Genomic DNA, 22,758 nt, shown 5'->3' on the forward strand with positions numbered 1-22,758 from the left:
GTTTTACCCCATTATGGTTTACCCCAGTTATTGTTATTAATCAGTCATCATTTATGTCACACCTAGGTCCTGCCTGTCACTTCAAAGCCTCACCCTGATCTCTAGAAAGTTCTGGTGAGGACATCGAGTGGTTGGTGGGGTCCAAGTCCCCCTTCCCCCTTTGTCCCTTGATTTGTCCTATAAGTTGTCCTTTATGTACAGAGTCACTCCCTTCCCATTTTGGATTGGTTCCAAGTTGTAACCTTCCCACTCCCCCACCCCCATATTTAAGGTAAAAACCCACAAGTTTAGTCGGCTTCGGCGGGCTGACTCCTGAGTGAAAGGGAATCGTGAGAATTTAATAAAACCTAGTTGAAGTCCCCCACCAGAGTTCCATCCCTTGATTTCTCACATTGTTCACGCTTCTGCTGAGGCAAGAACCTACAGGATCGGAACTATATTCCAGAATACAGGACTGTACTTTTTAGCGACGCCGGTGCCAGAGCTAGCCAGGGAAAGAAGGTGAAAGCCCCGAGAAAAACACCGCACCATTGCAGAACCCTATATTATGCTCATCTTTCTTTTACCTAATACCTGATCACTGCGATTTAAATGCTGATAGATCTTGGAAGGAGAAAGTTCTCTGTCTGCTCTGATGCTCTAGACACGCTTCCAGAAAAAATGTGATGCAGTAAACCCCCTCCTAAAGGGCATTGGCCGTTTCCAGGGCAAACTAAGGATCAGGCATGAGGGAGGATCACCCATAGGAATGCTGCTCAGAGTCTCCTTGTCAAGATGTTCCAAACAGAGCAGCTTTTAGAAGGAACAGATGGCAGAGGCTTTGCCTGAGAGGACTCAAAAAAGCTGGCAACACGAGAGAAGAGTCAGAAGGATGCATAAGCACTCTGCCTGTGCCATGTCTTGCCCATCATCTCAGCTGTCCTACCTTGAGCTGCCTTCTGCATGAGGCTACAGAGGAGCTAGGAAAAAGCAAAAATCATGTCTTTGCTTGGCATTCTAATATGACAGTGTTTCGAAAAAAAATTTTTTTTTTCATTTCACTGCAAAATTTAAACTCGAGCTAGAGAGGTTTGAGATTTTATCCAGCTTTTGAGGTCGTCTCTTACAGCAAATGAGAGAGGCACACATGAGCATGAGAAAAGTTACTGAAGGCTCAGAATATTTCAAAGATGAAGTGGGTTATAAATCAGAGGAAAAAAGAAGTCAGAAACTCTGAATTTATCAAAACCAAGAAAAGGCACGTGGAGGATCAGAGGAACACCTAGAGATGGACACACCATGTTGCCTGTTTTGAGTAGCTGAAAATTGTGGACTGTGACTGCAAGATTGCAGAATGAGCTTTCAAAGGTATGAAATGGCACTGCACAACAGGTGAGGACTGTTCCCCTGTGCTACCTTCTAGCTGTTTAAGATCTCTATTTATAAAAATACTTTCCACCACAACATTTTATTATTAGTTTGCAAATAGAAAAATAAACTTTAAGAAAAATGGAGGAAATCACATGATCAGTACCAGAAGACTGGCAACAACTGATTTCTGATGTGATAGGCCTTCAGGGATTATAAATCTCTATATGTATATGCTCTTAAAACTGTGCTGCTGCAGCAGGTTCCAAGAAATGCATCACTGGGCAACAAAAGACCAGTGAGACAGTTCTGGAATGAGCACATTTTCATGCTGCTTAGCTAAAAAGCTCTGAATAGAAGAAAGGCCCTTTTCTTGTTTAGACCTTCAAAGGAAAAAATGCAGCAACAGAGCTATTGTGGGTTGGACTTTTCTCACTGTGGTGCATGAATATTCTGTATAATGCCCAAGGATGCTGTCCCTGCTTCTGGCAGACTTTGTTTTTAGAATATTTTTTCCCACAATCTTGAGCATATTTCAAACAAGATAGCGATGACACTTAGTTACAGGTTTCTCTTTTTACTGTAGGAATTTAAGTGTGACACAAAAGTCTTTAGATAGTAAAAAATTTGATGGCAAAAATCATTGAACTCTGAAGTGATTAATTTAGACTCTGATCATGCAAATACTAGCTATGGTTAAGCATAAGAATCTACACAGATAGGATCAGGAACAGCCACAAAAAAGGTATCTTTTGACTTAATTAGGATAATTTTTTTTGTGTAAGGAACAATTTAATATGTGTTTGGCAGAATCTTACACAACAGTTGCAGGGGATGAAAAAATAGTGCAGTATTAAGAATACTTCACCTTCCCATTAAAGCAAGGCTAAAGCCTGCAATTCCTTCTAATAATGAAAAAAAATTATGAACAGGTCCAGGCTTAAGTTTGTTTAGACAGACCTCCAGTTATTGCTGCTACATGCTTTGTCTCAAAAGATGAGAATCTGTTAAACTCAGTCAACATACTGTTTCCAAATTCCCCAGACTGAATACTAAATCATCCATGTTCTGATTTATGTTATTAATACAAAAGATGAGGAATTGATACCAACTTTCTCCCTCTGATATCTGGCTTCCTTTCAGAAAGCTAATCAAACTGGCATGTTACAATAAAAGAAAGGATCTAAGTTGACTTACCTCCACTTTCAGAAGTGTGCAGCCTTTCAAGAACTCTTGAATATTACTGATGCAATCAGCTTAATTTTTAGGCTCCAGGCAATCCTAGAGAAAGAAAATCCACTGATCTCATTGCATTGCCTGTGCTGAGAAGGCCTGCATCAATATTGACGTGTGCCTTTTATACTGAATTAGGGAAGCTTCTTCATGGGGTGGGTGGGGGTGGCAGGCAAGCTGTTGAAGCAGGAAGAAAGCCACTGGAGGAAGTGATGCACACGTAGAAACGGTCGGCATCTTGTTCTGAATGCCAGCATATGACAGTGCCTTAAGTGACAGTGGGAAATTGGATGACCTTTAACAACATGCTGCCCCGAACCACCACATGTAAGAAAAAGGAGTTAGCAAAATTGATCTCTGCATAATGAAAAGCTCCTTTTTTATAGGGTGGAAAACGTGTTGTGTTGTTGAGGTTTTTTTAAAAGCTTCTTGTTGCCAGTTCCTATCTCTCATTGGACTCCTTCCCTTTTTTTTCTCCTTCAGATTCTTATCACCCTTCTGGACTGTGAATATAGGACTTGTCAAACTGTAACAGAAGGCATTCACATGGCCTCAGTACCAATGGATTTGCTGGTCTTGGGACAGACCAAATGGCATAGATGCAAAGGTTATTTGCTTATTCCTGTTCCAATCTGCCTCTCCAGAGCATTTCCTGACTAACAATGCATTTTGCAATAAGAGTTCTGAAAAAGTGAATGTTTACAATTGTAATAATTATATTTATGTAAATACTGATACACTGCATATCCTTCTATTCAAAATCAAGATTATCTGATCTCTGGTAGGCCAAATATTTCCTGCCACTGACTGAATCTGTGTGACTGCAACCTTGCAGGTTTTTTTTTTCTGGATGTAGAAACAAAATCGAAGAACTAAAGCTACAATCATACTTCTCTCTCAATTAGAAACTTAAATGTATAACACCTCTCTCTGAAGCTCCTTGCTCCTCTCTCCAGAGTAACTAGGCTTCAGAATGCCCAGGGCAGAGTTTCACTTAGCAGAGCTGTCTCAGGGTAGGGAAATACATCAGAAAGCATTACCTTTTCTGCACATCTCGGAAGAAGTCAATTAATGAGTTTGTGAAACACAGTTCCATCTTTCAGAGAAGTTTTCAGGAACCCCTCTGGATCATCTACTATTTTCTTAGGGGAATTTAAGACTCCTAGTGAAATAAGCCAAATTATAATCTGTCCTTCTGGATTCATGGTGGAGAGTTCTGCTGTCAGCGCTGTTCTCCTGTACAACAAGAGTACACTGGATCCCACATCCGTGATTACATCTTCCTGCTCCAGTTCAAGTGTGAAACTACTGTTTTTTGTTTTTTGTTTTTTTTTTTGCTTGGTACAGAAACTAAATTTTAGGAACTAAAAGAAGTTACTCTAAGGTAAAAACTGTTGTTAAAATAGTTTCTAGCACTCATCAGGAGACAGGGAAAGCAGATTGTTAACTACATCTTTGCAAAATTATTGAAAACACAAGTATTTTATATGAATAGTTATTACACCAAAATATCTCACTTAGGGACTTCCTCCTTGTGGCAGCTGGCACCCTATCACCTAGTAAACTTGGTCTTAAGGTTATTGCCCAAAGGAATAAATTTCTGAATACTGTCAATAACTATGTATTTACACTGTTAAAACAGAATTCACAATGGTGATGTTTTGAAAGAACGTCACACTAAATAGAGATTTTCAACTTTATATAGCCAACCTAGTTATTAAAATTGCCTTTTACAGTAGTTTTCTATTTTCTATTGTCTGATTTTTGAAAATAAATTCTGATCATGTACTTTACATGTAAATAATGCTTCTCTTCAACTGCTGCATAGAAGCCCACATATAATCCAAAATGGTTATTTAGAAGATGATAATATCTCAAAACAATTATCTGGATAACTTTAAAAAGGTCAGGAATTTAAGTCATTCAAATCTGAGAATAAAATTCCCAAATATATTATTTGTTTTACTAAGATGCCCCTTTCTACCACCACTTCAGGATCCACTGAAGGTAGTTTTCCACCCTGCCCAGGGCAGTATTAACCATCACTACTTATCACAGCAAGTCAGAAAAGTCCAGTCATCTTTATAATTGTCCTTTCACCAGAACAGATGGAAAATGAAGCAATTCTGCTGATGAACATGGCTTGAAGCAATCCAACAGGAACAAAGTATCCTAGAGCCCAGAATTTCTTGGTTGCAATGTTCTGAGCCAATTCCTACCCTGTTACATAAAACAGCTGTTTTCAAGAACCCAGTGTTACCAAACTACTTATGATTTAAAGGTTTGGGAAAAACAGAGCAGCAGAGGGATAAATTGTACAGAGTAAACGTGCATGGTATTGCCTCCATTTTGCAGGTCTTATTACTGGTACTGGGACCTACCTATGGACCAATTGTAACAGCCACCAATAAATCATAACTGTCCTTTTAGGGTTAGACAGAATTCTGACCTTTTGAAGACTTCGGGATGAGTTCCAGGTCTCTGTAGTGTGAAAATACTCATAACACATGGCTGCAGGCAGTGAGAATAAAGTGAGCTACAGCTCAATCACAGCTCACTGCTCTCTGGTGAGGCACATTTACAAATGTGTGTGAAATATTTCAAAATTAGGACTAATTGGCAATTCAGTTGTTTTAGGTTTTTTTCTAGTTGTCATGAGCATTACTGCTTTGCAGAAGGAAATACACACAGCATCCACTTTCATAATTCTTTTTTCAAATCTGTAGGTAGCCAAGATAACTACTAATACTCATTTATCAATGGAGACATGCATTTGGATATAGAAGACACCTCAGTCACCTCATCAGAACACAGCAGTTTCTGATATAAAGAGAAATACTTCCAACACTGGGAGAATTGCACACGTGCTTCATTGAAGTCAGTGTTACAAACCCAAACACCAAAGTACTTCATCCACTCCCTCCTCTAAAGGAAACCTTTGGTATAGATGGGTGGGTTTAGTTTTTGATTATTTCACATGCAGCTGCTGCAGCCAAACAGATTTTAATGTCTGCAACTACAATTAAATGAAAATACTTTCCACATTTGGAACACTTGCCAACTGCTTGAAAGACCCGCAGGTATGAATATTCAGAAAGTCCAAAAATTTATGGAGTTTTTGATTAGCCACTTCAATCCCAACCTCACATCCTTTAGAGTCCTTTCTAAACATATTCCAGCTTGTTTATCCACTCCCACACCAAAATTAATTCTGTGGCAAACCCAGGGTATGAAGGTAGAGCCACTAAGGAAGGAACAGTGTCTAGTCTGGTCTTTAGAAAGGCTTCACCTCTGGCTATTTGCTGACAGCAACAAATCAAGTGAATCATTGATCATCTCTTGCAGAGTCAACTTGGTTACAAATACTTATTTACAGTCTGATTTATACCAGTGATGACTAAATAGTATAGTGTTACTTTTAAAGGGGGAGACTTTCCTATACCTAACTACCAAATGATTATGGGAGCATATACATCAGAACAACACAGTGACAGGAGCAAGGTAAGAACAGCAGTCACATATTCAGAAACCATTTTTGAGTGTTTCTTCTCAAATTCACACATGCTTAAGTAAGTCACTCTTTTTTTCCATCAGAGAGAAAACACTCAACCACAAAAACCAGCATTGGAGTATTTGTCTGCTGCAGAATCTACCGATACATTTCAACTGGTAGCTTTCAATGAAGAATTTTGACTCTGTGCATGAACTAATACTGTAGATCAGGGTACATTCTCATTAATTAGGATTTTAGGCAGGCAATGATCCTACAGTAACTGCCATTTTGGCATTACACTTTAGGTAGGATGATCCAGTTCAGCCTGAACAGCAGCACTCAAGACTATAAGCTAATGCTGAAAAAGGAGTCTGATAGTACAGAATGTTACTCCTTGCAGAAGAGATACTGAGATCACTTTGCAACAATAACCTTCCAAGATGGAACACTAGTAATCTACCACCATCCAAGTACCTCTGAGTAAAACATGTTCTTTTTAATTAGACAAAAAAAAAAAACAAACCCCAAAGCCGTAATACTTGTTAACAGTTAATTTATTTGCTCTGGGAAATACTGCAATCCTACCCACCTGCTACACAGATTTATTCCTAGAATCTGCAGCCCATACCTTGAAGTGATATCCTTACCCCAAACATAAAGTTTTAAATCTGTAGACAAGGTATGCATGCTTTTTCTTCTTTAGCTACTCATTATGAACTGAGGGTTAAATGAGATCAGTTTATGTCTATCACAAAAGTCACTATAAATTTAATTATCCATAACTGTTTATGAGTTTTCTGCATGAAATACCAATGCCTGAGAATTTCTCTCACATACATTGGCCCATCAACATGTATGTAAGAGAAAAATGCATCAAAATAAAGAAAAAGTTTTGAAGGAAGTATCTACTCCCAAGAGATGTAGTGCTGTCCAGTGTATATAGATGAACACTAATTATTCTGGGCATTCATCACTAACTTTGTCTCAGTACACCAACACTCCTCTCCTCTCATCCAGAAGGCTGGAACAAAACTGTTAATGTAATACAGCAGAACTTTTCATGGTTTCTTGGTGAAGTCCTCTATATTCAAGAAGACGACTAAGACTCACTTCTATGTAACTTGCTCTTTTTATCAGCATAAATGGCAAGCACACATGTGAAGGGCAACCCAAGTATTTCGCTGCTGCAGGATGTGTGTGCAATGAGCAATAAACCAGCTCACTCTGAACTGTTGGAAGGTGCCAGCTATGGCAGTCAGCAGTTGGCTTCCACCAAGAATTTTATGTATGTCCAAGAGATCTGTAGTGCTACTTTCAAAGGCAACTCCTGAATGCTTACACAATCCTCTAGAAAATGGTGGGCAACGCTACACTCAAAAGTCAGGCTGTAGCAGTTGTGATTTGTTATCCTTCAGTTTTCCAATGCATATCCACTGCTGCACTGCCACCTTCTAGTCACTGTAAATGGAAAATGGAAATGCAAGTTAGTAGCCTCTCAGAAGCCAAGAGACAAAAAAGCTAAATAATCTTTGAATTAGTTTTATATATACAATTTATACACTTGGATGATATTTGATCTGTTCCAACAGTATGGAAGCACATTAATAGCTAACTACAATAATCAAAATGCCCTGAGGACAACTTGTATTAATGCACACTCTTTGTATAACACTGTCTTCAGGGCAGGTACTAAGTACTGCAATTCCTGTGTGTATTCCCCCTTCAAATTCTACCCACCACAAAAACCCACCAGCTCCTGATTATCTCAGCATGCTACTCAGGAGTTCTGTAATACACTGGTATACATACTGGTACTAATCTGTAAGTAATACTGTGCTATAAGTTAAATAAAACTTGTAATCAAGGGAAGGTAAACAGCTGGCAATTCCAATTACACCCTGACTTTCCACAAAGCTTCCTTGCCACAAGTTAAGGTCTATTTACTGCTCCCTTAACATTGGTACCATGCCTGTTAAGAATCTGGAAACATTTAGAAGCTGAAGAGAAGGCTGATAAGCGTGTGCTTTTGTCTCCAATACCTGTATTTACTACAATACGGTCACAACAGATTTACTAAACTGAAAAAAAACCACCTATTTTTTTTTCAAAAAAGGGAAGCTTTTGTACTTTTCAAGAATACTTAAGCTTCAGCTTCCCAGCTAAGAGAGAATTGATGTGCACACACATGAAGTTTAAAACATTGACACAACCTTTATGATGATTTGTCATTATCTTTTGAAGTCTCCCAGAATGCTGTGTATTAAAGACAGCATTTTGTCTCTTAAATAGAGGATTCAAGACCTGGATTTGGGTCAAATTATAAATTTAAAAACTGACTTCTGATGGTTTTTTGCAGGTGGGTGGAGGAGTGAAGGGGAAATGCTACTTTTAGACCTATTTCCCTAATCCACTTTAGTGGCACACTAGTGACATCAGTGATTTTTGAATGAAAAATGTTAGGTTTTTTTAACCTTTAGAACCACCTATTGTGAAGTGTCCTTTCAGTAAGTCTCAAATATTTCAACAGTCACATCTTAAAAGGAAAACGAAGACAAGTACAGCATTTGCTGGTTGAAATTTTATCAAGTGTCAGAAAAAAAGCTGGTAGGGCAGTAGCTTTTGTTTTGCTTAACTACATGCATCCCCTGAACAGAAAACACTTGTGATGATTCTGTTTTATCTGAAACAAAATCCAGTACCCTGAAACAAAGCATATTTTTCCTTTATTATTAAGGTAACAGCAGCAATTTATCAGGAGTATTTATAAAACATAACTAGCATATTCTGACAAGGGCATTGCAGAGTTATTGAGTTGCTGCTACTGAGATTCTATAAGGAGAATGAATTATAACCCAACTGAGGCTACAAACATCACACAGCACACAACAGAACCTATCCTTCCCACGAGACAGGATTTCCCTGATAACAGTGACCACCTGTCAGATAAACCAACTGTACAAACTACAGCTTTTTCTTTTTTACCATTTAAAATATAGTTCTTGAAAGTAGAATTTGAAACTAACAGCAAAATAGGTTCTTACATTTACAGACTCAATAAAGAATTACATAAGAGTACACATGCTTCTTTACATAAATGCTTCTCTCAGAAAAGGTAGTTGTCCTTATCCTTTACTCTGTACTAGATTTTTTCAAATTCTGCACACACTATAAGTTATTTTCATTTTTTTACCAACAATTATTTAGTAGAGAAATTTTTTTTTCCAGAAAGCTGGATTAGCATGACAGCCACTAGCACTTTTTCCTTATGAGTTTTCAGAAACAGGAGAAAGCCCCGCTTTCACATAAAATCCAAAGACAGCTGCTCTTGAATCTTCTTGAAAAATAATTTTAATAGGGTAAGCTTCAGAGCCATGAAACACAGCTGTTCTACAGTCTTAAACCATTCTTAAGGCACCTGAAGTCTGCAACTTAATCCCAGGACCTCTACAGAGATCAATTCCTAATCCAAGATTATACTCAATTTTATTGCTCATCCTCCACATCTAACAAGACTGATTAAATGTCTATACTGGCATTTATTATTACAACTCTGATTTTTATGGTCTGCTCTTATAAAAATTCATACTCAGCACTTTCTGCCACATGACTTGAAGTGCAGTTATAAACATGTTTTTCTTTAGCTGTGCCCAAATTGGCCATGTTTTTGAAGATAAGTAGTGTCTTTCTGCCATTCCTAACCTGGTTGGTTTACAAAGCCTTCTTAAACCTCCTCCTCCAAACTTTAAACAGAAGTCAAAACCAAAACTTAGCCATGAAGAATATTCATTCAAATCTACAAACACAATGACCAGGAAACTTCCTTGCAGCTATTACAGTGCTGTAATATTTACCTTATGTATTGGTACAGGCACCACTCACATCTGCCATCAACACAGATGAACCAACATTATTTCAACGGTATCTTCTAGAAGTTATCCCCCTGAAATTAAGAGAAGATACAACAAATTGAGAAAAATACATTTTATAGCACAAGTTGACCTACAGTAATTGCCCCTATTTCAAAACAATGGCATAAGTTTGGTTTGCAGATTATTCTGTTACAAGTTTTTACTACTTTAAATGGTGGAGGATTCACTGCCTTAGAATGGACTGGAACGACTTATAGAGAAGGTTGCATGGCTTAAGGATTCTCATTCCTTTTCAATGGTGCACTGCCATGTTAAATCCATAAGTTGAACGACAAAATTTACAGAGGACTAAATAGAAGTACAAAGGTTTTGGGTTTGTGGTTTAGGGTTTTTTTTTTAGTTGGAGGTCTTCATGTTTACTATATTCAAGAGTATCTTTTGAACTTCATGGCTTTACCCTAGTTATAACAACTTGCCACAGGCTCTGCCACATGTACTGGGTATCCCTGCAACGCAGCGTCAAAATAAACAGTTAGGCATCCAACTAAACATAAAGTTTGCATTTCTTGCTTCCAAGTCCCAGTAGTTGAGCTGATACTTGTCAATCTAAACCAATTCTTGATTTCACAAGGCTTTAATTTTGTTAATATGATGTATATGCAGCCTCTTTAAGCATCTTCGCTGAGAGATACAGGTCACAAAATACCCCCTCCCCACCCTACACAGCAATATTCTGTCTACAGTAAGCTGCATTACAGCTTTAGTTTCAAAATTGGTGCAATAAATGCTTTTATCCAAGAATTGGTGGATTTGGAGAATTTCTAATGTATTGGGGAATTTATTTTCCTTTTTTTTTTCTTTAATCTAGACAGCACTTCCATTGCCATGACATGCAGCTTGTCTTACTGTACTAGAAGGCAACTTGTTTTAATTTTGACTTAGACTGAAAAACTAGTTTGCTTTGCTTACCATCTTTGCTGTTTCACAGGCATTTGATGCTCTTAATCAGCTGTGGAATGCTGAAAGATTCACTTATTTTAGGAAGCCTTTGAGAAGTTGGAGAGAAAAACTTCTTTGCTTATCTTATTTTCTCCTTTGGAATCAAAGATGCTCCTTTAAAAGTGAAACACTACAGAGTTGCAAAAATTTGAAACAGTTTGAGTAAGCCTCATTTTGCAGCTTCTTTGATGGAATTGCTCAATGGTTTGTGGTTTGTTGTTTTTTAACGGTATTTTGTAGCTGACTTACATGAATATTATTTTTTTGCAGGGGAGGTCTTTTTAAACTCCCCATGAAACAGTAGGAAGGCAGAACATAGTATTATCCACTTGCTTTTTTGGTTAAAGTGAATGAAATCCCCTATTTTTCTTTAAACAAGGATCTGAGGGCATCTTGTACTGGTAATACTGTGACTTCAAATTCTAGGCACAACTGAGCTTTATGTGGAATCATCCCCACCACCCTCCAAATCACAAGCAATACTTTCAGAATGAGATGCTGAACATGTAGGACAATACATCTCCATGTTAGATGGTTGGATGTTGTGCGGAAGATTTTAAGAACAGCTTGTTCCATTCATGACGAAAATCAGATGGAAGTGTGGCATTTCAGGGAAACTTTACTTTGAAAATTACAACACTAGTACACAGCTCAAGCTCATACATTTAACATCTGCTTTCTGAAAGAAATGTTAACAATTTTGAAATGATATTAAACATTGTTTTAACTTTTCCTCACAAAAGCATAAAAGTCATGGAGGGGAAAACTGAACAGGCAACAATAAAAAAAGGTTAAAAACAACTTTTCCTTTTAGTAGTCCTCTGGTAGTAAAGATAGAACAGCTTCCACATTTGAGAAATAATCTGTCTTGGTCCAAAAGTTTAAGAGTGCTTTTAGTATCTGCTTCTACCTCCACCTCTATCAGATCTGCTTCCACCACGGCCACCACCTCTGGGTGCCCCGCGGCTTGAACTACTGTAAGAATCCCGAGGAGGTGGATAGCCCCTTTCCATGGATGGGGGAAGACCCCTGTCTTGTCTTCCAACACGATCACGGCCACTTGAGTAGACATCACTTCTGCTGCTTGAGTAACTTTCTCGGCTTCCATATCCATCTCGTGTGCTGCCGTAATCATCATAGCGACTGCTTCCACCATATGATGGCGGGGGCCCTCGAGCAGGTGGAGCACTACGTGAGTTACCTGCAGGGTCAATGGTCAGGTAATATGGCAACACCATAAGTTATATAGAACAATTTCAAATTTGAATTTACAGAATTGCTGTATTAAAATGTTTACTGCTACTCTTTTAGATGTATTGAGATGGTCTTAATATAATATGTCACCAATGGTATTTTAAGTGGGGATTGCATATCAGGCAGTGAGTGTATTTAAAGATTCTGAAGGAATGAAGACGGTGTTTGATAATTCAGGCAGGCTCTTTAACTGGGTATTCCAGAACAGTTTGTTCTTTTAGAGAAGAAACTCAGCCATATTTTCCAGAGACAGCTGTCATTCTGAACTGTAGACTTTGCTTCTTTATCTTACAGCTTTATTTAACAAGATGATCAAATGATAACCAACTACTGCGCTTTCACTGTAGGGGAAAAAAAGTGTGCTGTTTCCCCCTAAAACACAAGCAACCTAGTCAAAGTCAGATTTTATGACACCTGTACATTTATATGATCCTCAAAATGGATTCTTACCGTAACTCTCATATGAATCTCTGTAGGAGCCTCCACTTGGATGATCTGAGTAGTCTCTGTCACGTCCACCACTGTATCCATCACGATCACTATAGGAGGAAAGACTACTAAGACTTAGTACAAATCACTAACATCACAGCAAGAATAAAGTGACAGGGAGAAAACTCCAACAGTAGGTACCTATATCCTCTGGAGGGATATTCATCACGTGAACTGGAATGACCATAATCACGATATGCATAGTCTCGGGGAGGTGGAGCATAGTCCCGGGTATCCCTGGAACTGGGATAATCTCTGCTTGAATAACTACGAAGAACAAAAACTGAGATGTTAGCCATACATCCTACTACAGAAGGTCTGGAACCAAGATCCTTCTCCAAACAAAAAAAACATTTCACTAAAATAAAATAGTGTAAGAATTTACCCATCTTTAGCGTTATAGCCATCATCTCTTGGAGACATGTAGACATCTCTCCGTGATGGCATTGGCTCTCTGCGTGGAGGACCCCCGTAACCATCTCTTCCACGTGACACAGGAGCTTCAGAGAAACAGTCCATTTAATTAGCATTTAGCCATGCAGAACACTGAAGGCAAGTGCTAGTAAATAGTTTAAAACAATTTAGTAGTATCTCTGGAGCCTACATTTAGAACACTTTAGATTTCTGCTTGTAGAGTTTTAAAGCAGCACTAGAAGAAACATATTCAAATTGCACTAAATTGTTCCCAACAACTATGAAATTATATTGGTATGAAAGGAACCAAAGATTAGAAAAACAATACACTATCCCACAGCAGGCAAGCCAGAATCAACAACTTGCACCAGTTCCTAAGTGAAGACTAAGGTGCAACAGCTGACCAAGCAATGAATTTAGTCAGGAAGTCCTTACCTCTTCCTCCCATACTACTGCTACGCACTGGTCCTGAAGGTGCAGATCTTTTAGGTGGAGGGCCTCCACTTCGTGGAGGTGGACCTCTCTTCATGGGAAGTGGCCCTCGAGAAGACCCTAGAATGATAAGCCATTAACCAATTATTTCTGTGATACTCACCAGCATTATCCTGAGGCCTGAACTACGACAACCTAAAGGTACCATTATTATCACTACATGATCAACAGTAAACCTCTAAAACTAGACCTCAAAGCCTTCTCTTGTCTTCTAGCCACTATTAAATGCTACTGGCAGAATTGAGAGCCAAACTTTCCACAGCCTAAATTCCGGTCAAGAACTGTCTTTTAGAACTTATCCAAAAGCTACAGGGTGGGACACAAGGGAAAAAGACAGCTGATATATGTAATCAGTCACAGCTTAAATGCTTGACAAGTTATTGTTGTCAGAAGACAAGAGCCACCTGGGAAGATGTACTATAGAAGAGCCTACAGAGAGGGAACAGAGGTACTACTGAGTCTACAGAACCTACTATACAGACTCTTCGAGACAGAAGTTTCACTATGTCCAGGGTTTTTTTTTTCTGCATTACAGCTTTTACTGTTACACCTCAGGTGATGCTTGCTAGCTCCTCTAAGTGAGTTTTGTTTTGATACTGAAAAGTCTGAATAAATAGCTGTATCTTAATGAATATCCAGTATCAAGTAATGTACTATCCTTACACTTTAGAAAGCTTACACTCAACAAACAAGGTTTAGGTGCCCTAACTCTCATTCTGATCTGGAAGGATCAGCCCTACAATTTTCTCAGTTTAGATCTCTTCCTATGAAGAACAAAAGGCAGTTCCCATTCCCTGGTGGTAGAGAATCACTTTTTCAACTTGTATACCAGAAAGCTTCCTTTCTCACGTGCATGGCAGGAGTTCTGCTTTTCTTTCATAGGCAAAAGTCAAGTAGAGTGTTAGTTGTAGAAAGGAATCTTCACATTTGAAAGCCTTTTCTTAAGGTGTACTTGCCTAATCAAAAAATTGACTAAACTGCCGAGATCGTATTTCATCATTTTAATAAAGAACAAGGAGTGCACTATTCAGGTGTTTGACTTTTTGTTTTTCCAGTAGGATTATTGTCATCTTCCAATGGGATTGTCTTGTGTTGTCGAAGTGTATAATGAGAGAGGTCAATACATACCCAAGTGACTCCCTCTTGAAGGTGGTCCTCTTGCGCCACTTCCGCCTCTTGCACCTCTAAGGCCCCTGGGAGGACCTCTGCTTCGGGGAGGGGGTGGCGGCCCACGCCTACCACCACTTTCAAAGGATGGCTTGGTTGCTTGTTCCACTTTAATTGCCTTCCCATCTAATGACTAAAGAAGAAGCTGCTTTACTTACTGCTCAGTCATGTTTGTATTTCTTAAATCAAGCCCCTCTTGCTTCACTATTATAGGGCTTCCATTTTACAAGTTAGAGCAACTCTAGAACTGATTTCGGTCTTCAGTATTAGTCCCCAAGTACTCAGCAGCATGTTGGGCCTAATTTCAATTTCTACAGTACTTCGTTCTTGTGGTATTGATGGCAAAAAAAAACACAGAGCAGCATCAGAAAAGATTTTCAGTGAAAACACAAGTGTCCAATGATTACGGCAGCCCCACATCATTTATTCTGTAAATGAAACATGATATATGATCTACAATTTACTTTCAATTGTCATGTACTTTTGTACCATATTAGGAGTGCACCTGTAGTTACAACATTAAGCTGAAGGTAATTTAGCTTCAGTCAGGATTTCTGGCAATGGGGAGGCCATTTAGCACATTTTCTTGACGTCCTGATAAAATGGCGATCGCTGAAGTATTTAGAAGTTATTTCAGCATCTACACAGCAGACTAAGTATGACAATTCACCCCTTTTCTAGTATTTCAAGCTGGGTTTTCAATCAAGGTGACTGTCACAATTTACTCTATTACTTGCTTTTTCACAGGGAAGGTGCTTTGTGGTTGGGGTATTTTTTGTGGGTTCTGTTGTATGGTTGTATTTTTTCTGTGCTATGAAAAAAGTAGAAGCTTCTTCTGGAATATAGACCTGCAATACCAGCAACTCTGCAGCCAACTAATATACTTTAAACATGAGCAGAGTAACATGTTGAGTAATTCAATCTAGTCAATCAAATTTTTGTATGATCTTTAGACACCATGTTTGGATACTATAGCAGAACAAAGATCACAAGCTCTGCTATCCTGGCAAACATGGTTTATTTGCCTTTTTTAGCAGTTAAATATTTAACTCTGCTATGACAACTAATTAATTATCAGGCAGAAAGTGTTGTTCATTGCACTTTGCTGCAATAAATGAACACAAACATGACTGCTAGTAATGTCTTAATCTGTACATCTAATAGTATTTTATTGAAGTACTGAATATTTTTGTTCTCTTAAAATCTAGATCTCTGAAAATTCACTGTAGAAGTGCATGTATTTTGCCACCTTATAGAGTTGTAGTGATTGCTTAAAAACCTGTGTGTACATACACAGGTCCAACTTGATCTGTTGTGAAGGGAAAAAAGTAAGAAATACCAACAAAATCATATGGGTCTTGGCTTTGACTTCATGAAATATTTTACTTATGGATGGTTTCTCAAGAAGCCTTTTGGCATGACAAACAAACATCCCAGGAGTGAGCATTAGTCACTCTAATGACTGGAACTTCTCAATTTGCATCATATCGATTTGCCCTTATAATTAATCTCTCAGTTTCATCCTTTTCAAGCAGGAACAGTGAGCTTGAAGCTTTAAGATTTGCTATGGCCACTGCTGTACTCAATTTCATGGCAGATTCTTGACAGATTTTTTAAGTTTAGAAAGCAAACACTGTCCCCTTCTGCTAGCATGGGTTCTGAAAACCTGGATGCTAGGTTTAAGTTCTTTCATTTCTGTTATGTAGGAGGTACAGTTTTCCTTGTAATTTTTCCTCCTATTTTCTTCTGCCTTGCACTCACGCATCTTACCTTGGCAAAAGATAATTTCTTTTCAGACTGCTTTACACAGTCTTAAAAAGCTATTCTATAGGTTCAGAAAGACATTTCACTAGGTATGAGAAAATTCTTTTTGCTAACCAGAAAATATTTGTCAAAGTCCTATTTCAAAGCAGAGGGGACATTTTATGGTTTCTTAGCTCAAAGAAACCTCTTATCTCACCAAACATAGAAGTCACACAACCCATCTCAGAATAAGGAAGTTTTTTCAATGAGCTCAGAGCACGAGCTGTCAACATGAACACTCATTAGTTTGTTTTTATAACCTTGATTCAGTGTTATAGTAGAATTTGTAATATGATATGAGCATCAGAAAGTGAAGTCACCCTGGTGCTAAAAAGCACAGAAATAATTTAATCAACAAGTCATTTAAGATAGTAATAGTGTGGCAATCAAAGTCTCCTATGTGTGGAATGATTAATCTATACAGATTTGTAAAGTGAGCCAGGGAACTTTAACCAAACACAATTAGAGAACTATCCTGCAAACTTTCACATTTTAACAGAAAATATGAATGAAATTTGCATTGTTTTGGGAGCAGGGCAAGAAATCAAGTATTTCAAAGAAACTTTTACAATAACTTGCATGAAGCTGGTCCTAACACCACACAGGGCTTTCCTCTTCAATGGATCACTTCACTGTTGATGCTGCAATGACTCCATTTCTCTACATTCCTGGATGGCACATTAAGTGAGTTTCCTTTTGCCATATATATCCAAGAAATGAAGATCCATATCTTAAGAGGCCAAGCTTCCATACATTGTATCATTTCTTCACAAAGAACAGGAAGAACTTTCTGTCAATTAGAGTAAGACAATCTTCTGTAGTGCTGAGTACAGTTTACACTGTAGGGATTGTAGCATCTGCTTCCATCTTCTTAACACAGAGCAGCTGGCTTGGCAGGTCTACACTGCAATTAAATTTTTGGTTTGTCCTGATCAATTGCCTAAGCGCATATGCTCTCTTTAATTATCTATTTAATCTTAAGGACGTAGAATCAGAATATCATGAGAACAGCCCACTGCATCAAACAACCACTACAGACCTGGGAGTATCCACATTTATGTCCAGGTAAACACGTGCATTTTGTGGCATCAGGATGTACTTGACTGCCATGAATTAAGATTCTTCTTAAGGAAGGCTGGTAAGCTGCTACAAAGTACTTCTGCATTTCTTTTGCACTGCTCAGACATGATAGCATTGATTTAATTTAGTAGACAAAGTAATTGAAGTGAGAAATCTCCATCCCAACTCTAAAATAATTATCTCCTGATCTCTTTCTGCTGGACAAACTTATCTTCAACAAGCAAGCTTTGACTAGTTTATGCTTGTCCCAATATAGAGTGAAATATAGTTGTCCACATATTACCCCTTATCCAAATCGATGCAAAAGTCTGGATATATTTTCATAAATATTTGCAAACTAAAAAATCAAATGCAAATTCATTCTTGCAGAATCTATTGGAGTCAGCCTCTTCTACTGGCTACAGCTTCAAATTCCTTTGGGATGACAGAATGAGCAACAGACAGGCAATGCAGAACTCTTCCCTCAGCCAGACAAATCACCTAACTTCTTACAGACTGTTTGAACTACAGTCTGCACAGTGCTTCTGCTGCTGTTTCTCAAGTGCATCAAAATCTCAAGAATGCTCCAATCCATCTTTTCCCAATGGACAAAGAAACCTTCAAGTTGTGATTTATGACAATTACCTCTTCTCACACAAGGCCTCAAACACTGCTCTTCCTCAGACCTTGAATGCAGTCTTTTTTGGAATACAAGCAGTACTGTTGTCCAGAAGGCTTTCTGAAGATGAGAATGAGAGACCATCTCATGAATAGCTTTCATATCCATGTTTAAAGCAAGTTGGACCAGAGGACATTCTAGGACAAATGCCATTTGAGAATGTTCTTTTCATACACTACTTGCTGTTTTAATTTCAAAGCAGACGAAGGTACTTCTAGATTTATAGTGAAGACAAACCCATGAGAATGATGATCCACAAGGCCATCCTTTCTAGCATTTCTTGACAGTAAGGCAGATTGTGCATTCCAGAACAAGTAGACTTTAACCTCAGCCACAAACATTGTCTCATTTAGCTATTTTACCAAGCAGTACTCTCCCAAACATTTCCAATGTGACCAAACACATGCCACAACATTTTAGATGTAGAACAGTTGGTGATTATTTTCAGAGGGATTTTGATTTGCACGCTGCACTCCAAACATGCAGATTAGTGACTGAGTTCCTTTCAGTCTGACAATTACCTATTGGTCCTTGAAATTACCTCATGTGAGGGTTCAATGACCATTGCAGAGAAAATAAAATATTTAAGCATGGCAGTAAACAAGTCTTCAGAACTGTGGCAAACTAGACAGTGGAGAAAAAAATTCAATAAAAGGAGCACCTTGACAGATGTTTAGGCTGGTATAGAAAAAACATTATCTGAATTTGCCACTCTCTGCATTGACAAAACTACTAGCTTGTTTAAAAAGGAAAGAAGTCTTCAAAGAAAGTAACCCTAACTGTGATAAGGTCATGAAGCACCCAGAAACATCAGTACATGGAGTAGAAAACCCACTACCCTTCTATAACACATAGCCTGCTATAACATAAATACAAGAGGTTTTACTATTTGTGTTCATGAACACTACACCAAGCTCATTTTCTTATTCCTAAAGTTGCTTTACTTACTGACTGTAATAACTGACTTTTTCTTTCACTTTAACTTCTTATACTAACAAGACAAACATATCAAAATCCCAAGTATCAATTAATCACAACCACTTGATGTTTCTTCACTTTACTTGATTGGCCTCTCAAGAGACATTGCTTCCAAGGCCAGTGCACTGTGACCTCAAAATAACCATTCAGATAATACATGGAAAACCAGAGTCTGCAATTCAAGTGACCCAAGACGGCTTCCACTGCCTGAAGAGACAGCACCTCTATAAAGATCAGCAGCCGTTGACCAAAGAATTGCCACCTTGCATCTACCTTTTCAAACACGTGCCATAATAGATTCAGATTATAGCAGCCCACAATTCTTTGACAAACTGTCCTAGTATTATCTTGAAACTTGTGCTGCAAATTCCTGCATTTTGATTTTTAAAAACATTACATTTCTTATTTCTCTTAAAGCTAGACCATTGCATTTTAGGGTGCAAATGAACAAATAAATTCGCCAGTTAACTGCAAAGCCATTGCACATTAACTAGGAAGATGCCCCTCACACACACCAAGCAGCTCAATGATGTGAGTCACAAATGTCAGAGATTATCAACAGAATACCAGATAGCTTATCAATGCTCCAGCACTCAAGGTAAGTCACAGTCAACCCATGTGAAGGGAACCATAAATAATTTTCAGGTTAAGTCACTTCCCTGAAGTGCAATTTACACAGTACTGCATTTAAATATGATAAGAAAGAAAAATCCAACCCAAAAATCATTATGGAAACATGCAAGAATGAAGAGTTGATTGCTGAAAAGCCCTCCGTCACTAATTAAGGAACAACATAAAAAGAGAGTGTAGCCGACTGCCAGCCAGACTTCATTTTCTATTGTGAAATCCATGATCAGGAGAAACAGATTTCAGTTTCATGGAGACAGAGAAATTTTGTCAAAGTTACGACTTGTCTGCACAATATTCCAATCCATTCTTTTTCCAACTTTTATTACCAGTTGATTTACCCCAAAGATTAATTGTCTCGATCAGTATCAAATGCAGTATATAATTGGTCTTAATTCCTACCTTTCCATTCATATCTCTGGCAGCATCTTTTGCATCTGCTGGACTCTCAAACGTGACAAACGCAAATCCTCTGGACTTGTTTGTTTCCCGATCTTTCATCAAAAGGACTGCAGAAACAAAGTCACATCAGCCTTCCCTGTAATTCCCTGTAAAAAACACTTAACTTTTATTCAACCTTTTAAGCTCAGAACTTCTTAGGGGACATGTAAGCACCATCATTTCAGATGATCAATGCAAAAAAACCTCATCACAGCTATGTTGTTGTTTGTTTTTGCTATTATCATCTTAAGAAAAGTTTTCTTTACCTTCCACAATACGTCCATATTTGCCAAATACAGCCTCAAGGGCTTTCTCATTAGTCTCTGTGTTCAGGCCCCCAATGAACAGCTTCCCAGGACGATCTGCTTCAACCATATTAATTCTGTAAATGACCTACTAAAAAGAATGAGGCCATTATTAACAAAACATCAGACTGCAGTAGAGACTTCATGGTATATAAATGACTACTGTCCTTTAAAGTACAAGCAAGTTTTCTTCAGAAAGATGTTAGGTAAGAAATATGAGGTATAAAAACCATCAAGTAATTACAATTTTTAGTATTGGAAGCAACTGGAAGTAGTATTAACATCTACTTCTTCATATTATACTGTATTTAAGATATTAAATAGAACTTTGAATAGAGGAACAAAGCACTGTTAAAAGGAAGCAAAACTGGTGAATGTGAAAACTCTTCCAGAAGTGATGTTCTTTTTGCCCTGGATGGCAATCCTAGCATACCTTTTCTTTAAATCCCATACTTTTTAAGTCATTTACTTAATATCTCGTAGTAGTACAAAATTATTAACTCCACAAAGCAGTTTCGGTCAATACTTCTAAATTAGGCTCATACTTTGTATTATTTAAAGTACACGGAGCCTATACTGAAGTCCTGGCCTACACAACATGTGAGACTGAACAGACATCCGACCACCATTGCAGTTCTACGCAGCAATGTCACAGCCGCGGGAGCGGGAGGGTTAAAAAAGAAAAAAGCCCAAGAGCCGAAAACAAAGCCAAACCTCTCTGAGCCTGGCAGGACGCCCGGCGCCTGTAGACAAGCGCTGCCCGCGTGTCTCCAGCGCAACGGCGGGAAGGCCCGCGCCAACTCCGGCACACGCGAGAGCGCGGACAAAGCACCCCCGGGGGAGCCGCGGCGGGGCGGGGCCGGGCCGGGCCGTACGGGGCCCGGGTTCAGCCGCACGCTGGGACACAGCGAACAGCGTCGGACCCTCCGCGGGCTCAGGTACCGCCACAAAATGGCGGCCACCTCTGGCAGCGGCTCCGCTCCGTCCCCGCGCCCGGTGCCCTCCTCGGCGCTCATCCACCGCGCGACTCAGCCCCGTCCGGGCACATCAGCGCGGCGCTGCCGCCGTGCTCCCCTCGCCCTCCCCCGGGATGATGAAGAACCTCCGCACCTAAAATGGCGGATACCGCACCTTCCGCCGCCGTGAACCTCCTCGCCTCACCGCAACCGGCAGGTCCCGCCGTCCTAACCGAAGCCGGACAGGGAGGAATTGCGGGTCGGGCCCGGCTCCGCCGCGCCTCCACAGCGCCGCGAGCGACACGCTACGCGGCCCTTTCGCCGCGGGTCCCCGCAGCGCCTCGCGGTGCAGCTCGTGGTGCAGCCCGCAGAGCCCTAGCCCGCAAAGCCCCAGCCCGCAGACGCACTCACCTCCAACCGTACCGATCTGCAACTGCGCAATGGGGGCGAACAAAGGCGCTGCGGGCCTTTATAGCTTTACGTCACCCGCCGGACGGAGTCCCGGATGCGGCGGCGGCAGCACCAATTCCGGTAGGGAGCGCCCGCGGCCCGCTGCGGCCCTGGGGCTGACGCGAAGCTCCCGCCGCGGCCGGGGGCCTGCGGGGCACCGTGGGGCAAGTGACACCGGTGCCGGAGAGTCCCGTCCTGACAGGAGCGGGGAGCGAACCGGGGACCGCGAGCGGCGGGAAAATATCGGGAGTGAGCCGTGGGAAAGGCGGACTAGAGCTTTGTTTGCCGGCTTGTGGTTTAGCATAAATGTGAAGTTTTTTCCCTAAGGAAGTTCTAGCATGGATTGTGATTGACAGCTTGGCTGACGAATGGGAGTGTTTCTACGTCTCTGGAAACACAGTCTTAAATCACAAGTTCCCAAGTGACTTGGCCCTTTCCTTTTCCGGCCGATGAGAAGGTAACATCACTTGTGAGTTGGGGTTCGGGCTGGGCCCCCCCGGGGCCAGGCCTGCAGGGCCTGGGGGGGGGGGTGGGGGGTGGGGTCCTGCCTGTGGGAGAGCAATTGAGGCTGGCCGTATCCCCTCTGTCCCGTCCCGGCTCCTCCGATGGGGAGAGGAGGAGGACTGCAGACCAGCAGTCTGGCCCTGCGCCAGGATCACGGTGGCCGTGCTCTGGGCCTTGATTGCCAGAGCTGCTGGTCCAA

General features: G+C 40.0%; 1 protein-coding gene and 1 non-coding gene across 4 annotated transcripts; both read right to left on the minus strand.

Annotated features, from left to right (window-relative positions):
- Positions 1 to 6,611: 6,611 nt before the first annotated feature.
- Positions 6,612 to 20,761, minus strand: LOC136373352 (RNA-binding motif protein, X chromosome-like). 3 transcript variants are annotated; one of them, XM_066338254.1, is made up of 10 exons: positions 20,611 to 20,761; positions 20,306 to 20,412; positions 14,719 to 14,890; positions 13,534 to 13,650; positions 13,070 to 13,184; positions 12,826 to 12,951; positions 12,646 to 12,749; positions 10,912 to 12,142; positions 9,925 to 10,013; positions 6,612 to 7,531 (listed from the first exon to the last, which is right to left on the minus strand). In XM_066338254.1, the coding sequence occupies exons 1-8, from the start codon at positions 20,717 to 20,719 to the stop codon at positions 11,835 to 11,837; spliced, it is 1,158 nt and encodes a 385-aa protein (XP_066194351.1). In that variant the 5' UTR covers positions 20,720 to 20,761; the 3' UTR covers positions 6,612 to 7,531; positions 9,925 to 10,013; positions 10,912 to 11,834. The 3 variants fall into 3 exon arrangements, with proteins under 3 accessions (XP_066194351.1, XP_066194352.1, XP_066194350.1); XM_066338255.1 differs by having other exon boundaries at positions 9,925 to 12,142; positions 12,646 to 12,734; XM_066338253.1 differs by having other exon boundaries at positions 9,925 to 12,142.
- LOC136373480 (small nucleolar RNA SNORD61) lies at positions 20,486 to 20,559 on the minus strand. The gene has a single exon (XR_010745657.1). It is a non-coding gene; the product is annotated as a small nucleolar RNA SNORD61 (small nucleolar RNA).
- Positions 20,762 to 22,758: the final 1,997 nt, after the last annotated feature.

The sequence above is a fragment of the Sylvia atricapilla genome, chromosome W (assembly GCF_009819655.1).
Source record: "Sylvia atricapilla isolate bSylAtr1 chromosome W, bSylAtr1.pri, whole genome shotgun sequence".
NCBI lineage: Eukaryota > Metazoa > Chordata > Aves > Passeriformes > Sylviidae > Sylvia > Sylvia atricapilla.

Bases quoted from the DNA above. Each gene is read 5' to 3' on its own strand.
- LOC136373352 (XM_066338254.1), bottom strand. From the start codon at position 20,719: ATGGTTGAAGCAGATCGTCCTGGGAAGCTGTTCATTGGGGGCCTGAAC. The intron at 20,413-20,610 runs GTAAAGAAAACT...TTGTTTCTGCAG, and splicing joins ATATGGACGTATTGTGGAAG to TCCTTTTGATGAAAGATCGG. The intron at 12,952-13,069 runs GTAAATTCTTAC...TGTTCTTCGTAG, and splicing joins GGCTATAACGCTAAAGATGG to TTATTCAAGCAGAGATTATC.